The following is a 25,352-nucleotide window of genomic DNA, read 5'->3' as shown; positions in this document are numbered from 1 at the left end:
AGAGTGTGCTGTTGAATTACCCAAAGATTTCAATTTTCAATACACTTTTTTTCATTCATTTAGGGGATATATACATCACTGGTTCGGCCAGCATTTATTGCCCAACCCTAGTTGCTCTTCAGAAGATGGCGGTGAGCTGCCTTCTTCAACAGCTGCAGTCCTTGAGGTATAGGTGCGCCCTCTGTGCTGTTAGGGAGGAAGTTCCAGGATTTTGTCCCAGCGGCAGCAAAGGAAAGCGATATATTTCACCGAAATAAGACTACTTGGTCAGTGACTTGGAGGTGAACCTCCAGGTGGTGGGGTTCCCAAGTATCTGCTGCTTTTGTCCTTCTAGATGGTAGTGGTCATGTGTTTGGAAGGCGCTGTCTCAGGAACCTTGATGAGTTACTGCAGTGCATCTTGTAGAAGGTACACATGGCTGCCACTGTTCATCGGTGGTGGAGGGTTTGAACGTTTGTGGAAGGAGGAACAGTCAAGAAGGCTGTTTAAAAGCACCAACAGTTCCAAACTCAAGGAACTTTATTATTTTAATGTCAAGTTCCTTTTCCGCTCATACCACGCACATCTGACTGAAATATGTGAAAGCTTTGGATGGACAAGTAGTTGTTTCAACCAGTCGTAGTTGTTGACTCATACCAACTTTTACAGATGCACCATAGAAAGCATCCCATCTGGCTGCATCACAGCCTCGTATGGCAACTGCTTGGCCCAAGACCACTAGAAACGTGAGAGAGATGTGAACACAGCACAGTCCATCACATGAAACTGCGTCCCATTTATTGACTCTGTACCTCCCGCTGCCTGGGGAAAGAAGGCAGCATAATCAAAGGCCTCTCCCACTCGGCTTACTCACTCTTCCAACTTCTTCCATCAGACAGGAGGTACGAAAGTCTGAGAACACGCATGAACAGATTAAAAAACAGCTTCTTCCCCACTGTTACCAGACTCCTAAACGACCCTCTTATGGACTGACCTGATTAATACTACACTTCTGTCCGCATCACCCAATGCCACTGTCTATATTTTTACATTGTGTATCTTATGTTGTCCTATTATGTATTTTCTTTTTCTTTTCTTTTCTTTTCTTTTGATGCACTAAATGATCTGCTTGAACTGCTTGCAAAAAAAAAACTTTTCACTGTACCTCGGTACATGAGACAATAAACAAATCCAATCCAACCCAAAGGGTATCACATGTATCAGGCGCAACCAGGCAAACCTTAATGTGGGAAGAGAGAGTCAGAATTATTCTCGCCACAGTTACATCCCAAAACAGCACACAAAAAGTTTGGATGAAAGGAGCACGTTAGCCTATTTTGGATCAGACTTTCTGGTCAATAGCGGGAGCGATTCAACGACCCTGTTGTGCCCGCTATAAATCCAGGCTCAATGGGTGAATCGCGCATCAGACCAAAATCAGGCTCCGTGAAACCTTGAGTACGTCATTCAGCTCGCTCTGCCTGAGGTGATCTGGATCTGTAAGTGCGGCCTCAGCGGGCAGGAACTTCCTGAGGCCAGAATAAATGGCAAAGTTCTGTTGGACAGTGAGATGTTTCTCGGTACTGCGGCCACCAAGAAACACCCTGCTAAACGTGCCGTTCAGCGGACTTTAACATGAGTCCGCTGAATCACTCGAACCTCTTTATCCTGGCATAATCACACATTCCTTCTCCACGCAATTTCCAACTTAAACTGTGGTCAAATGGGAACATTGTAGTAATTTCCTCGAACATGGAAGAACAATTATGAGAGAGATTCTGCTGAAATGTTGTCCACATAAAATGGCAGATGTTCATGAACATTGTCTGAAGTTTCCAACTAGTTACCCATTTCCACCTTTTTGACCAGAAGTGTCAAGGGACGGCAGCGTGAAGATTTGAAAAAAACAACCTAGAAATAAGTGAAAATGAGATTTTCTACTAAAAATGTCCATGGTTCATCCACCCATCAGTGCTTTGACACTGAGTGGCACAGTTGGGTATTTGACTAGAATTAGGTTCACACTCAACCGTGACTGATAGATTGAATATCTCCCTGTGTCCTGGTTGTAAAGTTCATCTGAACAGCAGTTACCTGGATCATGTGAATGAAATCAAACTTTCTGCTTTCCTTCCTCTCCTTGTTTTGCTTTTCATATTCTTCTGCGCGCATCTGGTTCCAAGTGAAGGAGATGTTAAGTCCTTGAGTCTTTTCTGCCACAAGATCTGGTGCAAGGGAAGATTTAGCAGGGAATTCTTTGTGTTAATTAAATAATTGGAACCACAATCTTTTTGTTTGCTATTTCATCGTACCCAGATTCCTGAAACTCATATTTCACCACACATTTCACTCCTGACTGCTTAGAAGTGGCCACTTAGTGTCAGCTGAGGGGAAATTGCGCAGATTTAAACATTGTGCTCTTATTTTCACATTTCAGCATATCACACTTACTGACGAACATTTATCGATTTGTCAAATTGTACACACCATCAATCAGTAAGTCTAATGGAAATTGCTGGAATCTTTCATTTGTTTATATTCTTTCATGGGATGTGGATGTAACCAGCAAGACCTACATTCGCTGCCCATCCCTACTTGCCCTTGAAACAGTGGTGGTGAACCACCTTCTTGAACCGCTGTGGCACAGGTACACCCAGACTGCTGTTAGGGAGGGATTTTCCAGAAGTTTGACCAAGCATCAGTGTAGGAACAACTGTTCGGAAAACAAAGGTAGTTCTGAAGGATTTACATTTGTGGTGGTAGATATTAGGAATGGGGGATAGTTTTAAATGGTGTTGGGAAAATTAAGGTAGTTTCAAGGGATTTATACCTGTATTGGTAAACATTTGGAATATGGAATAGTAAAGTGGGTTTAACCTAATGTTTCTGTGCCTGGAAAGGTAAAACCTACAGATAGGTTCATGCTGCACCAAGGTGCGTGTATGTGTGGAGGTTGGTTAAGTCCCAACTGTGTTTCTATGGTGCTTAGTGAGGGCGATACCATGAAGAATAAATAAAAAGCATTAGCATATAGGTGTTGCTTAGAAATGGGGCTTGTAAGGTAGAGAAGGTTTTAAGTTTTAGTTCAGCTAATTTGATTGCAGTTGAAGATGGATAGTGAAAGAGAAGAGCACTCACAGCTCTGTTAGAAGTAGTTTGTTCAGAAGGCTAAAGAGGGAACACCACCCTCAGCTTTGCTAGAAGAAAAGCCATACCATGGAGTAATGGTGAAGAAAATAAATGCATAGATCTGAATGTTAGGGAAACTATAGAAACAAAGAGATGTTTCCAAGAAGTCTGAGTTTAAAGATACTTTAACATAGCACTTTTTAGTAAAGAAAAACAGAGCTGAGAAGAAGGCTGAAATGCCAAAAAGATATCTGAAGTGATTTTCAGGTTTGGTGAGGTTTTACTACAGCCTGTGGAACGTGAGTTGAAATAACAATGGAAATCTATGGCTGAATCTTAGAGTTTGTGTGAAAGCAGTTAAAACAAAGGAAACCTAAAAGGGGTGTTGTGAAATCGTGAAATGGGTTTGCTGTTAAAAGTGGAGCAGGAGTTTTGTTTAAAAGTGTAATTTGGAAAAGGTTTTCTGGATTTCAGAAGACAAACTACGAAGGCAAATCATTGTAATGAGACAAGTGTGTTTTTTTAACATTTTATTTTATTTATTATTGTCACGTGTGTTAGTATACAGTGAAAAGTATTGTTTCTTGCATGCTGTACAAACAATGCATACATAGGGAAGGAGGGAGAGACTGCAGAATATAATGTTACAGTTATAGCAAGGTATAGAGAAAAGATCAACTTAATACGAGGTACGTCCATTCAAAAGTCTGATGGCAGTAGGGAAGAAGCTGTTCTTGAGTCGGTTGGTACATGACCTCAAACTTTGGTGAGGTTTTACTACAGCCAGTGGAATGTGAGTTGAAACAACAATGGAAATCTATGGCTGAATCTCAGAGTTTGTGTGAATGCAGTTAAAACAAAGGAAACCTAAAAGGGGTGTTGTGAAATCATGAAATGGCTTTGCTGTTAAAAGTGGAGCAGGAGTTTTGACCTCAAACTTTGGTATCTTTTTCCTGATGGAAGAAGGTGGAAGAAAGTATGACCGGGGTGTGTGGGGTCCTTAATTATGCTCGCTGCCTTTCCGAGGCAGCGGGAATTGTAGACAGAGGCGATGGATGGGAGGCTGGTTTGCGTGATGGAATGTGCTACATTCACGACCTTTTGTAATTTCCTGCGGTCTTGGGCAGAGCAGGATCTATACCAAGCTGTGATACAACCAGAAAGAATGCTTTCTGTGGTGCATTTGTAGATGTTGGTGAGAGTCGTAGGTGACATGTCAAATTTCCTTAGTCTTCTGAGAAAGTAGAGTCGTTGGTGGGCTTTCTTAACTATAGTGTCAGCATGGGGGGACCAGGACAGGCTGTTGGTGATCTGGACACCTAAAAACGAGGGAGTGGAGTTTGGAAACTATCATGTGACAATCATGTGGGGGTAATTTGAGAAGACATCACGGACACGGTAGCATAGTTGTTAGCACAATGGCTTCACAACGCCGGGGTCCCAGGTTTGATTCCCGGCTTGGGTCACTGTCAATCTCCCTGTGGCTGCGTGCGTTTCCTCCGGGTGCTCCGGTTTCCTCCCACAAGATCCGAAAGTTGTATTAGAAGGTAATTTGGACATTCTGAACTCTCCTTCCGTGTACCTGAACAGTCACGGTAATGTGGCGACTAGGGGCTTTTCCAAAGTAACTTCATTGCAGTGTTAATGTAAGCGTATTTGTGACAATAAATATTATTATAATTATTATAATAATTATTATGTTCAGAGTGGAGTGTGTATTTAAAAGAATTTGGTGTGGCAATGAGACCATTATATCTTAAGGTGTACTTTGCAATCCATATCAATTCTAAAATCTTTGTATAATTGATAATCTAAAGGGGGAGTAGAGGAGTATTACAAAGATCAAAGAAAAGTACAGCACAGGAACAGGCCCTTCGGCCCTCCAAGCCTGTACCGGTCTTGATACCAACCTTTGCCAAAACCCTCAGCACTTCCTTATTGTATTATAATCCAATTTTTCATGTTTAATAGATTATTGTTTATGTTCAAACTAAATAGCGGTCCTGTGACTGTGTTCCTCCAAGTTTTACAACAGGGTGCCACTGCCAATTTGCCACTGTCAGGGTGCCAGGTTGCCAGTGCTATGGTTCCCGGGTGACAATGGGAGTGCCAGAGATTGCTAGAGCAGCACGGTAGCACAGTTGTTATCACGGTTGCTTCACAGCGCCAGGGTCCCAGGTTCGATTCCGGCTTGGGCCACGGTCTGTGCGGAGTCTGCAGGATCACCCCGTGTCTGCGTTGGTTTCTTCCAGGTGCTCTGGTTTCCTCCCACAGTCCAAAGATGTGTAGGTTAGGTGGATTGGCCATGATAAATTTCCCTGAGTGTCCAAAAAATGTTAGACTGAGTTATGGGCATAGGGTGGAGGTGTGGGGCTTAAGCGGGGTGCTCTTTCCAAGGGCCGGTGCAGACTCGATGGGCCGAATGGCCTCCTTCTGCACTGTAAATTCTATGTTCCTTGTTCATGTTTACCATCCTGCCCAGAGACCGACCACCCGGGGCAACCCATGGCCTTGGCACCTCCCCAAGTGACATTTCGCCTGCTCCTCGTTTATGGAAACCATGTTAAAAAGGTTACACCAGGGTCTCCGAATGCAAGGCCATCTTGATGGAAAGGGATAGGTATGTACCGCAGTGCAAGAGTTATATCTGGGGGAAAGGCAATTATGATGCGATGAGGCAAGACTTACGATACATCGGATGGAGAGGAAAACTGCAGGGGATGGGCACAATGGAAATGTGGAGGTTGTTCAAGGAACAGCTACTGCGTGTCCTTGATAAGTATGTACCTGTCAGGCAGGGAGGAAGTGGTCAAGTGAGGGAACTGTGGTTTACTAAAGCAGTCGAAACACTTGTCAAGAGGAAGAAGGAGGCTTATGTAAAGATGAGACATGAAGGTTCAGTTAGGGCGCTCGAGAGTTACAAGTTATCTAGGAAGGACCTAAAGAGAGAGCTAAGAAGAGCCAGGAGGGGACATGAGAAGTCTTTGGCAGGTCGGATCAAGGATAACCCTAAAGCTTTCTGTAGATATGTCAGGAATAAAAGAATGACTAGGGTAAGAGTTGGGCCAGTCAAGGACAGTTGTGGGAAGTTGTGCTTGGAGTCCGAGGAGATAGGAGAGGTGCTAAATGAATATTTTTCATCAGTATTCACACAGGAAAAAGACAATGTTGTCGAGAAGAATACTGAGATTCAGGCTACTAGACTAGAAGGGCTTGAGGTTCATAAGGAGGAGGTGTTAACAATTCTGGAAAGTGTGAAAATAGATAAGTCCCCTGGGCCGGATGGGATTTATCCTAGGATTCTCTGGGAAGCTAGGGAGGAGACTGCTGAGCCTTTGGCCTTGATCTTTAAGTCATCTTTGTCTGCAGGAATAGTGCCAGAAGACTGGAGGATACCAAATGTTGTCCCCTTGTTCAAGAAGGGGAGTAGAGATAACCCCGGTAACTATAGACCAGGGATCCTTACTTCTGTTGTGGGAAAAATCTTGGAAAGGTTTATAAGAGATAGGGTGTATAATCATCTGGAAAGGAATAATTTGATTAGAGATGTTCAACACGGTTTTGTGAAGGGTAGGTCGTGCCTCACAAATCTTATTGAGTTCTTTGAGAAGGTGACCAAACAGGTGGATGAGGATAAAGCAGTTGATGTGGTGTATATGGATTTCAGTAAAGCGTTTGATAAGGTTCCCCATGGTAGGTTACTGCAGAAAATACAGAGGCATGGGATTCAGGGTGATTTAGCAGTTTGGATCAGAAATTGGCTAGCTGGAAGAAGACAAAGGGTGGTGGTTGATGGGAAATGTTCAGACTGGAGTCCAGTTACTAGTGGTGTACCACAAGGATCTGTTTTGGGGCCACTGCTGTTTGTCATTTTAATAAATGACCTGGAGGAGGGCGTAGAAGGATGGGTGAGTAAATTTGCAGATGACACTAAAGTCGGTGGAGTTGTGGACAGTGCGAAAGGATGTTACAAGTTACAGAGGGACATAGATAAGCTGCAGCATTGGGCTGAGAGGTGGCAAATGGAGTTTAATGCATAAAAGTGTGAGGTGATTCATTTTGGAAGGAATAACAGGAAGACTGAGTACTGGGCTAATGGTAAGTTTCTTGGTAGTGTGGATGGGCAGAGAGATCTCGGTGTCCATGTACATAGATCCCTGAAAGTTGCCACCCAGGTTGAGAGGGTTGTTAAGAAGGCGTACGGTGTGTTAGCTTTTATTGGTAGAGGGATTGAGTTTAGGAGCCATGAGGTCATGTTGCAGCTATACAACACTCTGGTGCGGCCGCATTTGGAGTATTGCGTGCAATTCTGGTCGCCACATTATAGGAAGTATGTGGAAGCCTTGGAAAGGGTGCAGAGGAGATTTACCAGAATGTTGCCAGGTATGGAGGGAAGATCTTATGAGGAAAGGCTGAGGGACTTGAGGCTGTTTTCGTTAGAGAGAAGAAGGTTAAGAGGTGACTTAATTGAGGCATACAATATGATCAGAGGATTGGATAGGGTGGGCAGTGAGAGCCTTTTTCCTCGGATGGTGATGTCTAGCACGAGGGGACATAGCTTTAAATTGAGGGGAGATAGATGTAAGACAAATGTCAGAGGTAGGTTCTTTACTCAGAGAGCAGTAAGGGCGTGGAATGCCCTGCCTGCAACAGTAGTGGACTCGCCAACACTAAGGACATTCAAATGGTCATTGGATAGACATACGGACTGTAAGGGAATAGTGTAGATGGGCTTTAGAGTGGTTTCACAGGTCGGCGCAACATCGAGGGCCGAAGAGCCTGTACTGCGCTGTAATGTTCTATGTTCTATCTGGTGCATTGAAAGGGATGTTGTGTTACTAAGATATTTGTAGTTGAAGATATGCTTTGTAATCTGGGTCAATCTTATACTCTGTGTGTATTTGTTGAACTAAGGTGGGAGTAAAGGAGTATTGTACCATAATCCAATTTTTCCATGTTCAATAAATGTTTTTTGTTGTTAAAACTATTCATTGACTTCTGGTGGCGTGGGCGCACAGGGCGGCCGCAGCAACAAGAACTCCCGCCGGTGGCCGCGATTCGCAGTGATTTCAGGGAAATCCCCGAGTCTTCACGCGCCCCCCCCCCCCGACTATTGGCGGCCTTTGGAGCCGCCACGAGCAGCCAGCGGGGCCGGTTTAAAAACCGTCGAAGAAGCCCGCTCGGGTGTCAGGCGGCGGGGGACTGAGGCGCCCGGCCCGGCGCGGCAGGTCAGAGCAGCGGGGGCGGAGCTACGAGGAGGCCGAGGTGGCAGGCCCGAGGCCAGGGCACCATGTAGGGAGGGTGCTCCACGTCGGATGGCTCCCACCTAGGAAGAAGAAAGAAGGTTGATGCCTGGTCCCAGGTGAATGCAGATTAGAAAGAAAGAAGATTTAAGGAAATTTGGTAAAAGTTTTTTGTTCTCCCCCTTTTTTTTTCAAAAAAGAAGAATGTCAGATTGATGAAGGGCAGGAGGGTGAAGTGGGAGAGAGGAGAAAGGAAAGAAGATAGAAAACAATAAGCCGCTAAAGGTTGCGAAGAGCAGTGTCAAAGAAAGGAGGAAATGCGGGTTCGCCGCCGAAGGAGAAGACGAGCAAAAGTGTTGACAGGATGGCGGAAGCCAAACTGCAAGGCGGGGCCGCACTACTTACGGCGGAGAAGATGACCGAGGTGATGGTGGTGGAGCTGGAAAAACATTTGGTGATGCACATGGAGGCCTTGAGGAAAGAGATGGCGGTCGTGTTGAGGTCATTGTTGGAGGAGGCAATCAGCCCGATGAGGGTGGAGGTGGCAAAGGCATCGGCCGAGGTGAGAGAGCAGGGCGAGAAGATGAAGGAGGTGGAGGAGGCCGTGACACGACACAGCGACCAGGTCACCTCGATGGGGGACGAGCTGCGGAGGGTGGTGGAGGTTAACAGAGGACTCCGAGCAAAGCTGGAAGACTTGGAAAACCGCTCAAGGCGGCACAATTTGAGAATTGTGGGCTTGCCCGAAGGGACAGAGGGCCCAAGGCCAACGCAATACTTTGCGAAGAAGTTGGCGGAGCTGATGGGGGAGGGTGAGAACCCCACCCTGTACGAGCTAGACCGAGCTCATCAGTCATTAAGGCCGAAGCCCAAAGTGAACGAGCCGCCAAGGGCAGTAATTATCTGCTTCCACAAGTTTTGCATGAAGGAGAAAGTATTAAGCTGGGCGAAGCAGGAGCGTGAGATGCTGTGGAATGGTACTGCAGTACGGATCTACCTGGACTTGACGGTGGAGTTGGCAAAAAGACGAGCGGCGTTTGGGCGAGTGAAGGCGGCTTTGTACAAGAAGGGGGTGCATTTAGTGTGGTGTACCCGGCGAAGTTGAGAGTAACATATAACGCCAAAGAGGGGAGGGGGACAGGGCTACATTAGAAGGAGCAATAGTGGAGCAGGAGATAAAGGATGCGATTGGGAGGATGCAGTCGGGGAAGGTGGCAGGGCCGGATGGGTTTCCGGTGGAATATTAGAAAACATTTAAGGATAGGTTGGCACCCCTGATGGTGGGGATGTTTGAGGAGGCGATAGGGAAGGGGGTGTTGGCTCAAACCTTGGGGCAGGCATCGATTTCCCTGTTACTAAAAAAAGATAAGGATCCGACGGAGTGTGGTTCGTATCGGCCCATATCACTTCTGAATGTGGACGTAAAAGTGTTGGCGAAGGTACTGGCGGGTAGGCTGGAGGAGTGCCTCCCGAAGGTGATAGGGGAGGATCAGACGGGGTTCGTGAAAGGGAGGCAGCTGTTTTCGAACATTAGGAGGGTTTGGAACGTTGTTATGGCATCGGTGGAAAGAAAAGAAACAGAGGTAGTTGTGGCATTGGGCGCCGAGAAGGCTTTTGATCGGGTAGAATGGGGGTACCTGATGGCAGTGCCGGAGGGGTTTGGGATTGGACCAAGGTTTGTGAACTGGGTAAAGCTATTATATAAGGAACCGAAGGCGAGTGTCCGCACAAATAATATCAGTTCGAGATACTTTTCTCTCCACCGTGGGACGAGACAGGGATGTCCTATGTCCCCCCTGCTGTTTGCACTTGCGATTGAGCCGTTGGCCATCGAATTGAGAAGTTCGGGAGCATGGAAAGGAATAGTGCGGGGGGGGGGGGATAGAGCATAGGGTGTCCTTATATACCGACGACTTGCTGCTGTATGTGTCTGTGATGAACGGTTACTGCCTTATCATCATGTAAGGTGATGTCCCCTTTAAGACCAGGCTTGGAACCCTGGGGACTCCGCCTCTGGCTCCGCCCATCTGGGAGCCATACATAAAGGCCTGCCTCATGGTCTGTATAGCAGTCAGCTCTCGTCCAAATCTGTAGCATAGTTATTAGCCTAATAAAGCCTTCTTTACAGTTTAATCTCTAAGCATCATTATTGAGGGTACCTCAATTTATTAGGCTAAACTAGATTCAGGATGGACGCAGGCCTAAAACCAGAGAAGCTCAATCTGGAAGCACGAACGCCGGAGGGAAAGGACATTTTTAAATACTGGCTGCGGTGCTTCGAGGCCTACCTGGACTCCGCAGAGACTCCCATCCTGGGGCCACGCAAGCTGCGTCTACTCCACGCCCGGGTGAGTCACAGAATCTCCGCCACGCTCGAAAAGGCGACGACTTATGAGGAAGCGATTGAGTTGCTCCGCAAGCGGTTTGTCAAACCCGTCAATGAGGTGCACGCCCGGCATCTGCTCTCTACCTGCCGGCAGCGCTCGGGGGAATCGCTCGACGAGTTTGTTGAGAAACTCACCGCGCTGGCCAGGGACTGTGACCATCAGGATGTGACAGGGGAAGTCCATATGAACCTGCACATCAGAGATTCTTTCGTGTCCGGCATCCGCTCGACCTACATCCGGCAGCGACTGCTCGAAAGCGGGGCAAAAGACTTCCAGGAGACGCTAACGCTCGCCACCTCGCTGGAGGTGGCCCGACGTAACTTGGGTACGTACCCCGCGGACTCTGCCAGCCCCCCCCCGGACTTCCTCAGACTCAGCCGTATTACAGGCCTGCGCCACGCGGTGACCCGCTCACCATGGGGGCACACCTTGCTACTTCTGCGGGCAGGGCCAGCACCCACGCCCACGCTGCACAGCCCGCTTCGCGATCTGCAGCGACTGCGGGAAGAAAGGGCACTTTGCGAGGGTCTGCCTGGCCAGACCCAGGGGCCAGAAAAACAAAGAACAGCCGGCCCGAAAATCAGGCTCTCAGGCCCGCAGGCCTCGCAATGCTGCTGCGCACCGACCCGACACGTCCTCTTCTGATGCGTGATCAGCCTCGTGCGAATCATGGGAGCGGCCATCTGGTCGGCGGCCATCTTCTCGACCCGACACGTGCGACCAAAGGCAGCGGCCATTTTACGACTCCGACTACCCGCGACTGGGTGCGATCACCCTCGATCAAACTCGGCCAAAACACCTGCAGAACTCCATGATGCAGGTCCAGGTCAACGGGCACGACACTGCATGCCTCTTCGACTCCGGGAGCACGGAGAGCTTTATCCACCCTGAAACAGTAAGGCGCTGCTCCCTACGCACCCAGCCCACATCCCAAACCATAGCCCTCGCATCTGGGTCCCACTCAGTACAAATCACGGGGTACTGTATTGCGGATCTCTCGATCCAGGGTGCCAAATACACCCGTTTCAAATTTTATATCCTCCCTCACCTCTGTGCCCCCCTGCTGCTCGAACTGGATTTCCAGTGCAGCCACCGAAGCCTGACACTGAAGTTCGGCGGACCCTTGCCCCCCCCTCACGGTGTGCTGCCTTGCGACACTGAAAGTCGCAACCCCCTCGCTATTCGCTAACCTCACTCCTGACTGTAAGCCCGTCACCACCAGGAGCCGGCGCTACAGTGCCCAAGATATGGCTTTTATCAAGTCAGAGGTCCAGCGTTTACTGGGAGAGGGGGTCATCGAGGCTAGCAACAGCCCTTGGAGAGCGCAAGTGGTGGTAGTCCGGTCCGGGGAGAAGAAACGGATGGTCGTGGATTATAGCCAGACCATAAACCGATTCACGCAGCTTGATGCGTACCCCCTTCCTCACATCGCGGAAATGGTAAATCGGATCGCCCAATACCGAGTCTTTTCCACGGTCGACCTCAAATCTGCCTACCACCAGCTCCCCATCCGACCAAAAGACCGCCCCTATACTGCCTTCGAAGCAGCCGGCCGGCTCTTCCACTTCCTCAGGGTCCCCTTTGGTGTCACAAATGGGGTCTCCGTCTTTCAAAGGGCGATGGACCAAATGGTGGACCAGTACAGTTTGCGGGCTACATACCCGTACTTGGACAATGGCACCATCTGCGGCCATGATCAGCAGGACCATGACGCTAACCTCAAAAAGTTCCTCCAGACCGCCCGAGCCCTTAACCTGACCTATAACGAGGGCAAATGCGTTTTCCACACCACCCGGCTGGCCATCCTCGGCTATGGCGTGGAAGACGGGGTCCTAGGTCCCGACCCCGACCGCATGCGCCCCCTTAAGGAACTCCCTCTCCCCCGCAGCCTCAAGGCCCTCAAACGGTGCTTGGGGCTTTTCTCCTATTACGCCCAGTGGGTCCCCAAGTATGCGGACAAAGCCCGCCCACTCCTAAAGACCACCACTTTTCCCCTCTCGGCTGAGGCTCAATTGTCCTTCAACCTCATCAAGGCCGACATCATCAAGGCCGCGGTGGACGAAACCATCCCTTTCCAGGTAGAGAGCGATGCATCAGACATCGCCCTGGCTGCTACCCTCAATCAAGGAGGCAGACCAGTAGCGTTCTTCTCCCGAACCCTCACCGCCTCCGAGATTCGACACTCTGCAGTCGAAAAGGAGGCACAAGCCATTGTGGAGGCTGTGCGGCGCTGGAGACACTACCTCGCCGGTAGGAGGTTTACCCTCGTCACCGACCAACGGTCGGTCGCCTATATGTTCGATAACACGCAACGGGGCAAAATAAAAAACGATAAAATTTTGAGGTGGAGGATCGAACTCTCCACCTACTCGTACGATATCAAGTATCGTCCAGGGGAGCTCAACGAGCCCCCAGATGCCCTGTCCCGCGGCACATGCGCCAACGCGCAGGAGGACCGCCTGCAAGCCATCCACAATGACCTCTGCCACCCGGGGGTTACCCGGCTCGTCCATTTCATCAAGTCCCGCAACCTACCTTACTCAACCAAGGAGGTCAAGGCCGTGGTCAGGGCCTGCCAGGTCTGTGCCGAGTGCAAACCGCACTTAGAATCATAGAATCATAGAAGTTTACAGCATGGAAACAGGCCCTTCGGCCCAACCAGTCCATGCCGCCCAGTTTTTTACCATTAAGCTAGTCCCAGTTGCCCGCACTTGGCCCATAACCCTCTATACCCATCTTACCCATGTAACCATCTAAATGCTTTTTGAAAGACACAATTGTACCCGCTTCTACTACTACCTCTGGCAGCCCATTCCAGACACTCACTACCCTCTGAGTGAAGAAATTGCCCCTCTGGGCCCTTCTGAATCTCTCCCCTCTCACCTTAAACCTATGCCCTCTAGTTTTAGACTCCCCTACCTTTGGGAAAAGATGTTGACTATCTACCTTATCTATGCCCCTCATTATTTTATAGACCTCTATAAGATCACCCCTAAGCCTCCTACGCTCCAGGGAAAAAAGTCCCAGTCTATCCAGCCTCTCCTTATAACTCAAACCATCAAGTCCCGGCAACATCCTAGTAAATCTTTTCTGCACTCTTTCTAGTTTAATAATATCCTTTCTATAATAGGGTGACCAGAACTGCACACAGTATTCCAAGTGTGGCCGTACCAATGTCTTGTACAACTTCAACAAGACGTCCCAACTCCTATATTCAATGTTCTGACCAATGAAACCAAGCATGCCGAATGCCTTCTTCACCACCCTGTCCACCTGCGACTCCACCTTCAAGGAGCTATGAACCTGTACTCCTAGATCTCTTTGTTCTATAACTCTCCCCAACGCCATACCATTAACTGAGTAGGTCCTGGCCTGATTCGATCTGCCAAAATGCATCACCTCACATTTATCTAAATTAAACTCCATCTGCCATTCGTCGGCCCACTGGCCTAATTGATCAAGATCCCGTTGCAATCCTAGATAACCTTCTTCACTATCCACTGTGCCACCAATCTTGGTGTCATCTGCAAACTTACTAACCATGCCTCCTAAATTCTCATCCAAATCATTAATATAAATCACAAATAACAGTGGACCCAGCACCGATCCCTGAGGCACACCACTGGTCACAGGCCTCCAGTTTGAAAAACAACCCTCTACAACCACCCTCTGCCTTCTGTCGTCCAGCCAATTTTGAATCCAATTGGCAACCTCACCCTGGATCCCGTGAGCTTTAACCTTCTGCAACAACCTACCATGCGGTACCTTGTCAAAGGCTTTGCTAAAGTCCATGTAGACAACGTCTACTGCACTACCCTCATCTACCTTCTTGGTCACTCCCTCAAAAAACTCAATCAAATTTGTGAGACATGATTTACCACGCACAAAGCCATGCTGACTGCCCCGAATCAGTCCTTGCCTCTCTAAATGCTTGTAGATCCTGTCTCTCAGAATACCTTCTAGCAACTTACCTACTACAGACGTTAGGCTCACCGGTCTGTAGTTCCCAGGCTTTTCCCTGCTGCCCTTCTTAAACAAGGGCACAACATTCGCCACTCTCCAATCTTCAGGCACCTCACCTGTGGCTGCCGATGATTCAAATATCTCGGTTAGGGGACCCGCAATTTCCTCCCTAGCCTCCCACAACATCCTGGGATACATTTCATCAGGTCCCGGGGATTTATCTACCTTGATGCGCTTTAAGACTTCCAGCACCTCCTCCTCTGTAATATGCACACTTCTCAAGACATCACTATTTATTTCCCTTAGTTTCCTAACATCCATGCCTTTCTCCACCGTGAATACCGATGAGAAATATTCATTCAGGATCTCACCCAACTCTTGTGGCTCTGCACATAAATGCCCTTGTTGATCCTTAAGAGGCCCTACTCTGTCCCTAGTTACTCTTTTCCCCTTTATGTATCTGTAGAATCTCTTTGGATTCTCCCTTGCATTATTTGCCAAAGCAATTTCATGTCCCCTTTTTGCCCTCCTGATTTCCCTCTTAACTCTATTTCGACAATCTCTATACTCTTCAAGGGATCTACTTGATCCCAGTTGCTTATGTACGTCATATGCCTCCTTCTTCTTTTTGACCAGAGTCTCAATATCTCGAGTCATCCAGGGTTCCCTACTTCTACCAGCCTTGCCCTTCACTCTAAAGGGAATGTGCTTACCCTGCACCCTGGTTAACACATTTTTAAAAGCCTCCCATTTACCAGCCGTCCCTTTGTCTGCCAATAGTCTCCCCCAATCTACCTCTGCAAGTTCCTGTCTGATACCATCAAAATTGGCCTTGCCCCAATTAAGAATTTTAACTCTTGGGCCAGACCTATCATTCTCCATAGCTATCTTAAAACTAATGGAATTATGGTCACTTGTCCCAAAGTGATCCCTCACTAGCACTTCTATCACTTGCCCTTCCTTATTTCCCAAGACGAGGTCAAGTTTTGCCCCCTCTCTAGTCGGTCCATCCACATACTGAATGAGAAATTCCTCCTGAATACACTCAACAAATTTCCCTCCATCCAAGCCCCTAATGCTATGACTGTCCCAGTCAATGTTGGGAAAGTTAAAGTCCCCTACTACTACCACCCTATTATTCTTGCAGCTATCTGTAATCTCCTTACATATTTGCTCCTCAATTTCCCGCTGACTATTTGGGGGCCTGTAGTACAGTCCTACCAAGGTGATCTCTCCCTTCTTATTTTTCAGTTCCACCCATATAGACTCAGTGGGCGAACCCTCGGATATATCCCCTCTAAGTACTGCCGTGATGTTCTCCCTAATCAAAAACGCCACTCCCCCTCCTCTCTTACCTCCTGTTCTATCCTTTCTATAGCATCTGTAGCCCGGAACATTGAGCTGCCAGTCCTGCCCCTCCCTTAGCCATGTTTCAGTCATAGCTATAATATCCCAGTCCCATGTGCCCGTCTATGCCCTGAGTTCATCCGCTTTGCCCGTCAGGCCCCTTGCATTGAAATAAATGCAGTTTAATGTAGACCTTCCTTGCTCTCTGCCCTGCTTTCTCTGGTCATGCTTTACACACTCTCCCTTCCTGCCTTTTGTTTCTGTCCCCACTGACTTCCTACATCGGTTCCCATCCCCCTGGCACATTAGTTTAAACCCTCCCCAACTGCACTAGCAAACACCCCCCCGAGAACATTGGTTCCGGTCCCACCCAGATGCAGACCGTCCGATTTGTACAGGTCCCACCTCCCCCAGAATCGGTCCCAATGTCCCAGGAATTTGAAACCCTCCCTCTTGCACCATCTCTCAAGCCACGTATTCATCCTAGCTATCCTGTCATTCCTACTCTGACTATCACGTGGCACTGGTAGCAATCCTGAGATTACTACCTTTGAGGTCCTACTTTTTAGTTTAACTCCTAACTCCCTAAATTCAGCTTGTAGGACCTCATCCCGTTTTTTACCTATATCGTTGGTGCCTATATGCACCACGACAGCTGGCTGTTCACCCTCCCCCTCCAGAATGCCCTGCAGCCGCTCCGAGACATCCTTGACCCTTGCACCAGGGAGGCAACATACCAACCTGGATTCTCGTTTGCGTCCGCAGAAACGCCTGTCTATTCCCCTTACGATTGAATCCCCTATCACTATAGCTCTGCCACTCTTTTTCCCGCCCTTCTGTGCAGCAGAGCCAGCCACGGTGCCATGAACCTGGCTGCTGCCACCTTCCCCTGGTGAGCCATCTCCCCCAACAGTTTCCAAAACGGTAAATCTGTTTTGGAGGGAGATGACCGCAGGGGATCCCTGCACTGCCTTCCTACTCTTCCTCTGTCTGTTGGTCACCCTTTCCCTATCTGCCTCAGTAATTTTAATCTGCGGTGTGACCAACTCACTGAATGTGCTTTCCACAACTTCCTCAGCATCGCGGATGCTCCAAAGTGAGTCCATCCGCAGCTCCAGAGCCGTCAAGCGGTCTAACAGGAGCTGCAGTTGGACACACTTCTTGCAGATGAAGGAGTCAGGGACACCAGAAGGGTCCCTGACTTGCCACATCTCACAAGAGGAGCATGACACGGGTCTGAGCTCTCCTGCCATGACTTAAACCTGAAGTTAAATTTGAACTACACTACACAGCTAGGAGAAAGTCAAAGAGAGAGAAATCACTTGCCAGTTACAAGCCAAACACTTACCTGCTGGCTGTGATGTAGTTGCTCCAGAGACTCCCTCACAGGTCTGCTTCTCTGCACCTCCTTCAGGTGAGCACCAAATTCCCTTAACTAGTTAATTACTTTACTTAATTAACTTGATTTTTTTTTTTTTTTGTCACTCCCCTCTTACCCTAACTCAGCCTTACCCAAACTCAGATACACTCTGTTTGCCTTCAGCACTCTGTTTCTATAGGCACTTCAGCCACACCCTTTGTATCCTTCCTGATTTACAGTCAGCCAATAGGCCTGCTCCCAAAACTGATCTCTCTCCCGAACAGCTGACCTGCAAGGTAAGTAAGTGGTTATGCAGTACTTACCTCACCCACAGCGCGCCCTTTTAAACTGTCCCCTCTGCCTCGCAGCTCCCGCGCTTTTTGAAACTCCCGCGCTGTTTCCAAGGTCCTGGCTCCCTCTCTCTCCCGAACAGCTGACCTGCAAGGTAAGTAAGTGGTTATGCAGTACTTACCTCACCCACAGCGCGCCCTTTTAAACTGTCCCCTCTGCCTCGCAGCTCCCGCGCTTTTTGAAACTCCCGCGCTGTTTCCAAGGTCCTGGCTCCCTCTCTCTCCCGAACAGCTGACCTGCAAGGTAAGTAAGTGGTTATGCAGTACTTACCTCACCCACAGCGCGCCCTTTTAAACTGTCCCCTCTGCCTCGCAGCTCCCGCGCTTTTTGAAACTCCCGCGCTGTTTCCAAGGTCCTGGCTCCCTCTCTCTCCCGAACAGCTGACCTGCAAGGTAAGTAAGTGGTTATGCAGTACTTACCTCACCCACAGCGCGCCCTTTTAAACTGTCCCCTCTGCCTCGCAGCTCCCGCGCTTTTTGAAACTCCCGCGCTGTTTCCAAGGTCCTGGCTCCCTCTCTCTCCCGAACAGCTGACCTCACCCACAGCGCGCCCTTTTAAACTTCTATCGGCCAGACAAGGTTCGGCTCGTGAAGGCCTCAGGCCCCTTTGAGCGACTGAGCGTGGACTTCAAGGGGCCCCTCCCGTCCACCAACCGTTATGCCTATTTCCTCACCGTGATCGATGAGTTCTCCCGTTTCCCATTCGCCATTCCCTGCACCGACATGACCTCAGCCACGGTGATTAAGGCACTGCACAGCATCTCCACCCTGTTCGGTTTCCCTGCTTATATCCACAGCGACCGGGGTACATCGTTCATGAGCGATGGACTGCGTCAGTATCTGCTCAGCAAAGGCATCGCCTCGAGCAGAACGACCAGCTATAACCCACGGGGAAACGGGCAGGTGGAGAGGGAGAACGCGACCGTGTGGAAGGCTGTCCTTCTGGCCCTGCAGTCGAGAAATCTCCCAACCACCCGCTGGCAGGAGGTCCTACCCGATGCCCTACACTCCATTAGGTCACTCCTCTGCACGGCCACAAATGAGACCCCTCATGAGCGATTGTTTCTCTTCCCCAGGAAGTCTACCTCCGGGGTCTCGCTTCCACCTTGGCTGACGGCTCCGGGACCTGATCTTCTCCGGAGGCACGCGAGGAGCCATAAAACGGACCCCCTAGTTGAAAAGGTCCGACTGCTCCACGCCAACCCCAGTTACGCCTACGTGGAGTACTCCGACGGCAGGCAAGATACGGTTTCCCTCCGGGATCTGGCGCCCGCTGGATCCTCCACCACAGACGCCCCTTCCCGCGCCGCTACCCTGCAGGACCCGTCGCCCCCTACAACACACCCCCTTCCGGCCCTACCACCCGTTGGTGAGCTCCTACCGTGCGCCCCCCCCTTGCGCCCCCCCTTTACATACCCCGCCGGCGCCGGCTCCGCTACCCCCGGCCCTGCCTAGTTCCTCTGCCCCGACCCGGACCGAAGCTCCGACCACTGTGCTCCCGGATGTGCCCTCAACCGGGACGTCCGTGCCCGCCACACCACCGCCCGAACTGAGGAGATCGAGGAGGACGATCCGGCCGCCGAGACGGATGGACCTATGATGGCACTTCACCCCCGCCGGACTCCTTTTTAAACAGGGGGTGAATGTGATGAACGGTTACTGCCTTATCATCATGTAAGGTGATGTCCCCTTTAAGACCAGGCTTGGAACCCTGGGGACTCCGCCTCTGGCTCCGCCCATCTGGGAGCCATACATAAAGGCCTGCCTCATGGTCTGTATAGCAGTCAGCTCTCGTCCAAATCTGTAGCATAGTTATTAGCCTAATAAAGCCTTCTTTACAGTTTAATCTCTAAGCATCATTATTGAGGGTACCTCAGTGTCAGAGCCAAGTGCGTCGATAGGAGGAATATTGGAGCTACTGCGGGTATTTGGGTCTTTCTCGGGGTACTAGTAGAACCTGGACAAGAGTGAGTACTTTGTGGTGTCTCGGCCGGGGGTGGGGGCAGGGGTGGGGGGGCTGCCATTCCGTAGAGCAGGGACTCATTTTAGGTATCTGGGGGTGCAGGTTGACCGGGAGTGGGGGAGGCTTCGCAGGTACATTACTAGTTTGGTGGGGAGAGTGAAAGCCGATCTGGCAAGGTGGGACGGCCTTCCTCTGTCACTGGCAGGTCGGGTACAGGTGGTTAAAATCAATGTGTTGCCGCGATTCCTGTTTATTTTTCAATGCCTACCGATTTTCCTGCCAAAGTCTTTTTTCAGGGTGATTGAGGGAAGGATTACCTCATTCATATGGGGAGGGAAGGTGGCCAGAGTGAGAAAGGTGCTGCTACAGAGGGGAAGGCAGGCAGGGGGTTTGGGTCTCCCGAACCTGTTGTACTACTACTGGGCGGCGAATGTGGAGAAAGTGCGGAGCTGGGTCAGAGGGGTGGATTCTCAGTGGGTCAGAATGGAGGAGAGTTTGTGCAGGGGGTCGGGGCTGAAGGCACTTGCAACAGCGCCGCTCCCGATAGCTCCGGGGAAATATTCAGGGGGTCCGGTAATAATAGCTTCATTGAAAATCTGGAGGCAGTTTCGCCAACACTTCGGGTTGGGTTTAGGGTCAAGGGAAATGCCGATTCGAGGGAACCACAGATTTGAGCCAGGGAGGTGGGATGGAAGTTTTCGGAAATGGGAAGAGAAGGGGATTAAGACGCTAAAAGACTTGTTTCTTCGGGGTCGGTTTGCAGGATTGAGGGAGCTGGAAGCGAAGTATGGGCTAGAGCAGGGAGAAGTGTTTAGGTCCATGCAGGTTCGGGATTTTGCCAGGAAGGAGATACAGAGCTTCCTAGAGAAACCGGCCTCCACATTGCTGGAGGAGGTGTTGACGACAAGGGGACTGGAGAAGGGGGCAGTGTCAGCGGTGTATGGAGCTATTCTGGAAGAGGATAAGGCACCACTGGAAGGGATCAAAGCAAAGTGGGAGGAAGAGCTGGGAGAGGTTATAGAGGAGGGGGCCTGGTGTGAGGTGCTCCGGAGAGTGAATGCCTTCACCTCATGTGTGAGGTTGGGGCTGATACAGCTGAAGGTGGTATATAGAGTGCACTTCACGAGGGCGAGGATGAGCCGATTTTTTGAAGGAGTGGAGGATGTGTGTGAGCGTTGGGGGGAGGGGGGTGGGGGGTGGGGGGGGGGGGGGGTGGGCGCGAATCACGTTCATATGTTTTGGTCCTGTCCAAAGCTAGGGGAGTACTGGAAGGAGGTGTTTAGGGTAATTTCCAAGGTGGTGCGTGTGAAACTGTATCCGGGTCCCCAGGAGGCCATATTCGGGGTGTCAGACCAGCCAGGATTGGAAACGGGAGCGGAGGCAGATATCATAGCCTTCGCCTTGTTGATCAACCAAAGGCGGAACCTGCTGGGATGGAGAGCAGCCTCTCCACCCAGTGCCCTGGCGTGGCAGGGGGACCTGTTGGAATACTTGACCCTTGAGAAGGTTAAGTTCGAACTGAGGGGAAGCTCGGAGGGGTTCTACAAGTCATGGGCACTATTTATTATGCACTTTCAAGAACTGGATAACATTGAACATTAGTTGGGGGGGTGGGTGGGGGGGTGGGGTGGGGGAGGGGGGCTATGTAGATTAAGGGTGACTACGGGTAATCCCTGATTCCTTTTTGTCATTCGTTTATGTAAACATGCGGGCTGATGTTGGTGGGCGGATGGGATTGTTGTTATTATGGGGATTGATATATCTTGCTGATTATTGTTTATTGTTGATGGGTGTAAATGTGGGAGAAAATGGGAAAAAGGAGAATAAAAATATTTTTTAAAAAATAAACTGTTTAGTCATCCTGTGAGCTTTTGAATTAAGGTTCCAATTTGGGATCCTCTATCCAGTTACAACATCGACTGAGATTATAACACAACAATATAGTTCCAAGTCAGGATGATGTGTAGCTTGAAGGGAATTTGCAGATTATGATGTTTCCACTCACTACCCTTGTTTTTCTCAGTGGTAGAGGTCACAGGTTTGGAATGTGTTTCAAAGGAGTTTTGGCAAATTTCTGCAATGTACCTTGCAGATGGTACACACTGTCATCATTGTGCATCGATGGTAAAGATAATGTAGGCTAAGGTAAGGTAAGGTCAGGTAAGGTAAGGTAAAGTCACCATAGTCCCAGATGACCAAAGAGTTCTTTCCCCTTTGAGGGGGAGCTAACTGGTGGTGATTTAACCGGAGGATTCCCACACCTCGGGTGTGGAGCAAGGTTGAGAAGCCGGGACTTCATGAATAACCTCAGCCATTGTGGGAATTGAACCTGCACTGCTAGCCCCCAGGCCCGGTTTAGCTCAATTGGCTAGCCAGCTGGTTTGTGATGCCGAGCAAGGCCAGCAGCGTGGGTTCAATTCCCGCACTGGCTGAGGTTATTCATGAAAGCCTTCTCAGTCTTGCCCCTTGCCTGAGGTGTGGTGATCATCAGGTTAAATCATCACCAGTCAGCTCTCCCCGACAAAGTGGGAAGCAGCCAATGGTGTGATATGGTATGAATTAAGTAATGGCATGATGGGAAAACTGGTCAATGGGAAGACTGGTCAAAATATTTGATACAATACCAGAAAGACTGAAACTACTCATTCCAGCTCCCCAGGCCCAGGTAAAGAATGCTGCCCGAACCATTTTCAGACTAGTATGGCCGTAGGTCAACTCTGCATAACTTGAAGTCTGAAAAGATCATTTGGAAGGTCGAGCCATTCCAAATCACTGGACCTTGGCAACTCCTGATAAAACTAACTCGTCATAACCCAGGGCCATAGGAATTTAAAACAAAGATAAGTTCAGGAAGAAACAAGTCTATACTGACCTTTCAATGTTCCCTTCGAGGACTAAATAATGGTATAAGTGATATGACCAAACATGGTCTGGTCTTTGCTTCTGTTTGTATTTCCGATCAAACGCCTGACATAATTTTGATAAAGTTAATGTATAAATATTGAGTTAATTCTCCGCGAAAAGCCCGGAACTTGTGAAAGACTGAGCAGTCTTATTGACTGCCCTCTTACTTCAAGTTTCAGCCATTACTGCATGCAGTTGCTTTCGACAATAAAGCTTGTTATGCTGTCTTCACGAGTGTGTTGAATTTTTCTACCACAGAAGCAAAAATATTGACTATGATAATGGTCATCTGGGACTATGGCGACTTTACTTACTGCATTGATTGTGAAGGACTGAATGTATAACATGGTGGATAGGTTACTGATCTTTATTCTGGATGGTGTCGAGCTTCTTGAGTTTTGTTGAAGTTACTTCCATCAAAACATCTGGAAAGAATTCTATTTCACTCCTGACTTGGGCCATCTAGATGGCAACAGTCAATTGTAAGAAAGGAGGCGAGTTGTCTGCCACTGAATTCTCAGCAAGTAACATTTGTTATATTGCATATGTAATAACATAATGGATTTTAAATAAACCAAAGTATTGAATCAGGCAGTCCTGGGGCGCGATTCTCCAATCCCATGCCGGTTGGGAGAATCGCCTGGGCCGCCAAAATCTCCAGGGACGCCGGTCCGATGCCGTCCCGCAATTCTCCCAAGCGGCGGGAATGGCCCGGTCGAGTTTCACGGGCCGCAGGCCGGAGAATCGCCGGAGACACCGAAAATGGCGATTCTCCGCACCCCCGCTATTGTGAGGCCCGGATGGGCCGAGCGGCCAGGCCAAAACGGCGGGTTCCCCCCGGCGCCGTCCACACCTGGTCGCTGCAGTCGTGAGCGGTGCGTGAACACTGGGGGGGTTCCTGCACCGGGCTTTAGCTGAAATGTGGGGTGGCCCGCGATCGGTGCCCACCGATCGTCGAGCCGTCCTCTCTGAAGGAGGACCTCCTTCCGCGGCCCCGCAAGATCCGTCCGCCATCTTCTTGCGGGGCGGACTTAGAGAGGACGGCAACCACGCATGCCACGATGATGCCCGTTATGCGGCGCCGGCCGCGTCATCTATGCGGCACCGCTTTTACGCAGGCGACAAGGCCTGGCGCGTGAAGATGATGTGGCCCCGATCCTGGCCCATTGTCAGGGCCTGAATCGGCCGGGACCAGGGCCGTTCCGCGCCGTCATGAACCTCGAAGGTGTTTACGACGGCGCGGCCACTTAGGCGTGGGAGTGGAGAATCACGCCTGTTAAGTGTACAAATTCCCCTCCTGGGATTATTCTTGGAGTTTTGGAGTTGACCATTACTCCGGTTATGAAGATCTTGGGATAGAAGGAGTTATATATTCAGTAGGAGATATTTAGAATTGCAATTGTAGGAGCTGACATGGATACTTTTTTATTTGTTCCTATCAGACTCTCTTTGCTGGTACATGTGTCTATGGCATCCTGAAGTGAACAAAATGCACAATGCAATTTTCAATACACTTTTTAAATTCTTGCACAGGATGTGGACGTCGCTGGTTAGGCCAGCATTTATTACCCATCCCTAGTTGGCCTTCAGAAGGAGGTGATGAGCTGCCTTCTTGAACTGCTGCAGTCCTTTAGGTGTAGGTACACCCACTGTTGTTAAGGAGGGCGTTCCAGGATTTTGTCTCAGCTCCAGCAACGGAAGGCGATATATTTCCAAGTCTACGTGGTGAGTTACTTGGAGGGGAACCACCAGGTGGTTGGGTTCCCAAGTATATGCTGCTCTTGTCCTTCTAGATGGTAGTGGTCATGCGTTTGAAATGTGCTGTCTCAGAAACCTTGGTGAGTTGCTGCAGTACATCTTATAGATAGTATATATGGCTACTACTGTTCCTCGGAGGGTTTGAATGTTTGTGGAAGGAAGAGGAATCAATGGGCTGCTTTGTCCTGGATGGTGTCAAGCTTCTTGAGTGTCATTGGTGCTGCACTCATCCAGGCAAGTGGAGAGTGTTCCATTACACTCCTGACTTGTGCCTTGTAGATGGTGAACAGGTTTTGTGGAGTCAGAAGGTGACTTACTCACCATATAATTCCTAGCCTTTGACCTGTCCTGGTAGTCACAGTATTAATGTGGCTCATCCAGTTCAGTTTCTGATCAATGGTAACTCCCAGGATGTTGATTATAGTTAAATGGTTTAGTTGAGCTCTTTATTCCTGATTAATATAAAACATGACCATGCAATATGTATTGGGCATTTAAGCCAGGTCTTTAAATGACTTGTCCATATCCCTGTGTCTGAGTGGGTCTCACCTCCACAACCGAAAAGATGTGCAGAGTAGATGTACTGACCTACTCAACATATTGAAAATAATGACTTGCTCATTCTTTTAGACTCTTTAAACATATCTTGGGATGGCAGCACGGTGGCGCAGTGGTTAGCACTGCCACCTCACGGTGCCGAGGTCCGAGGTTCAATCCCGGCTCTGAGTCACTGTCCTTGTGGACTTCGCACATTCTCCCCGTGTTTGCGTGGGTTTCGTCCCCACAACCCAAAGATGTGCAGGGTAGGTGGATTCGCCACGCTAAATTTCCCCTTTTTTGGAAAAAATGAATTGTGTACTCTAAACGTATATTTAAAATAACTTGCCTTGGACCTACTTCACAAAAATGACTTATTCAGTGGAACTGAACGCTGCTTTAACTCATTGTTAAATGGGCGGCTTGGTAGCA

At 49.3% G+C, this 25,352-nt stretch overlaps 1 protein-coding gene across 1 annotated transcript in view; it reads right to left on the bottom strand.

The window, feature by feature from the left end:
• Positions 1 to 25,352, bottom strand: part of LOC140388200 (histamine N-methyltransferase-like) — a 103,286-nt gene that overhangs the window by 25,945 nt on the left and 51,989 nt on the right. Inside the window, exon 4 of the mRNA XM_072471984.1 lies at positions 2,074 to 2,204. Coding sequence (XP_072328085.1) covers positions 2,074 to 2,204 — 131 coding nt within the window. The remainder of the gene's footprint in view (positions 1 to 2,073; positions 2,205 to 25,352) is intronic.

This window comes from Scyliorhinus torazame, chromosome 2 (genome assembly GCF_047496885.1).
Source record: "Scyliorhinus torazame isolate Kashiwa2021f chromosome 2, sScyTor2.1, whole genome shotgun sequence".
Taxonomy (NCBI): domain Eukaryota; kingdom Metazoa; phylum Chordata; class Chondrichthyes; order Carcharhiniformes; family Scyliorhinidae; genus Scyliorhinus; species Scyliorhinus torazame.
The sequence above is the reverse complement of the archived record's forward strand: the minus strand, read 5'-3'. Positions and strand labels throughout refer to the sequence as shown.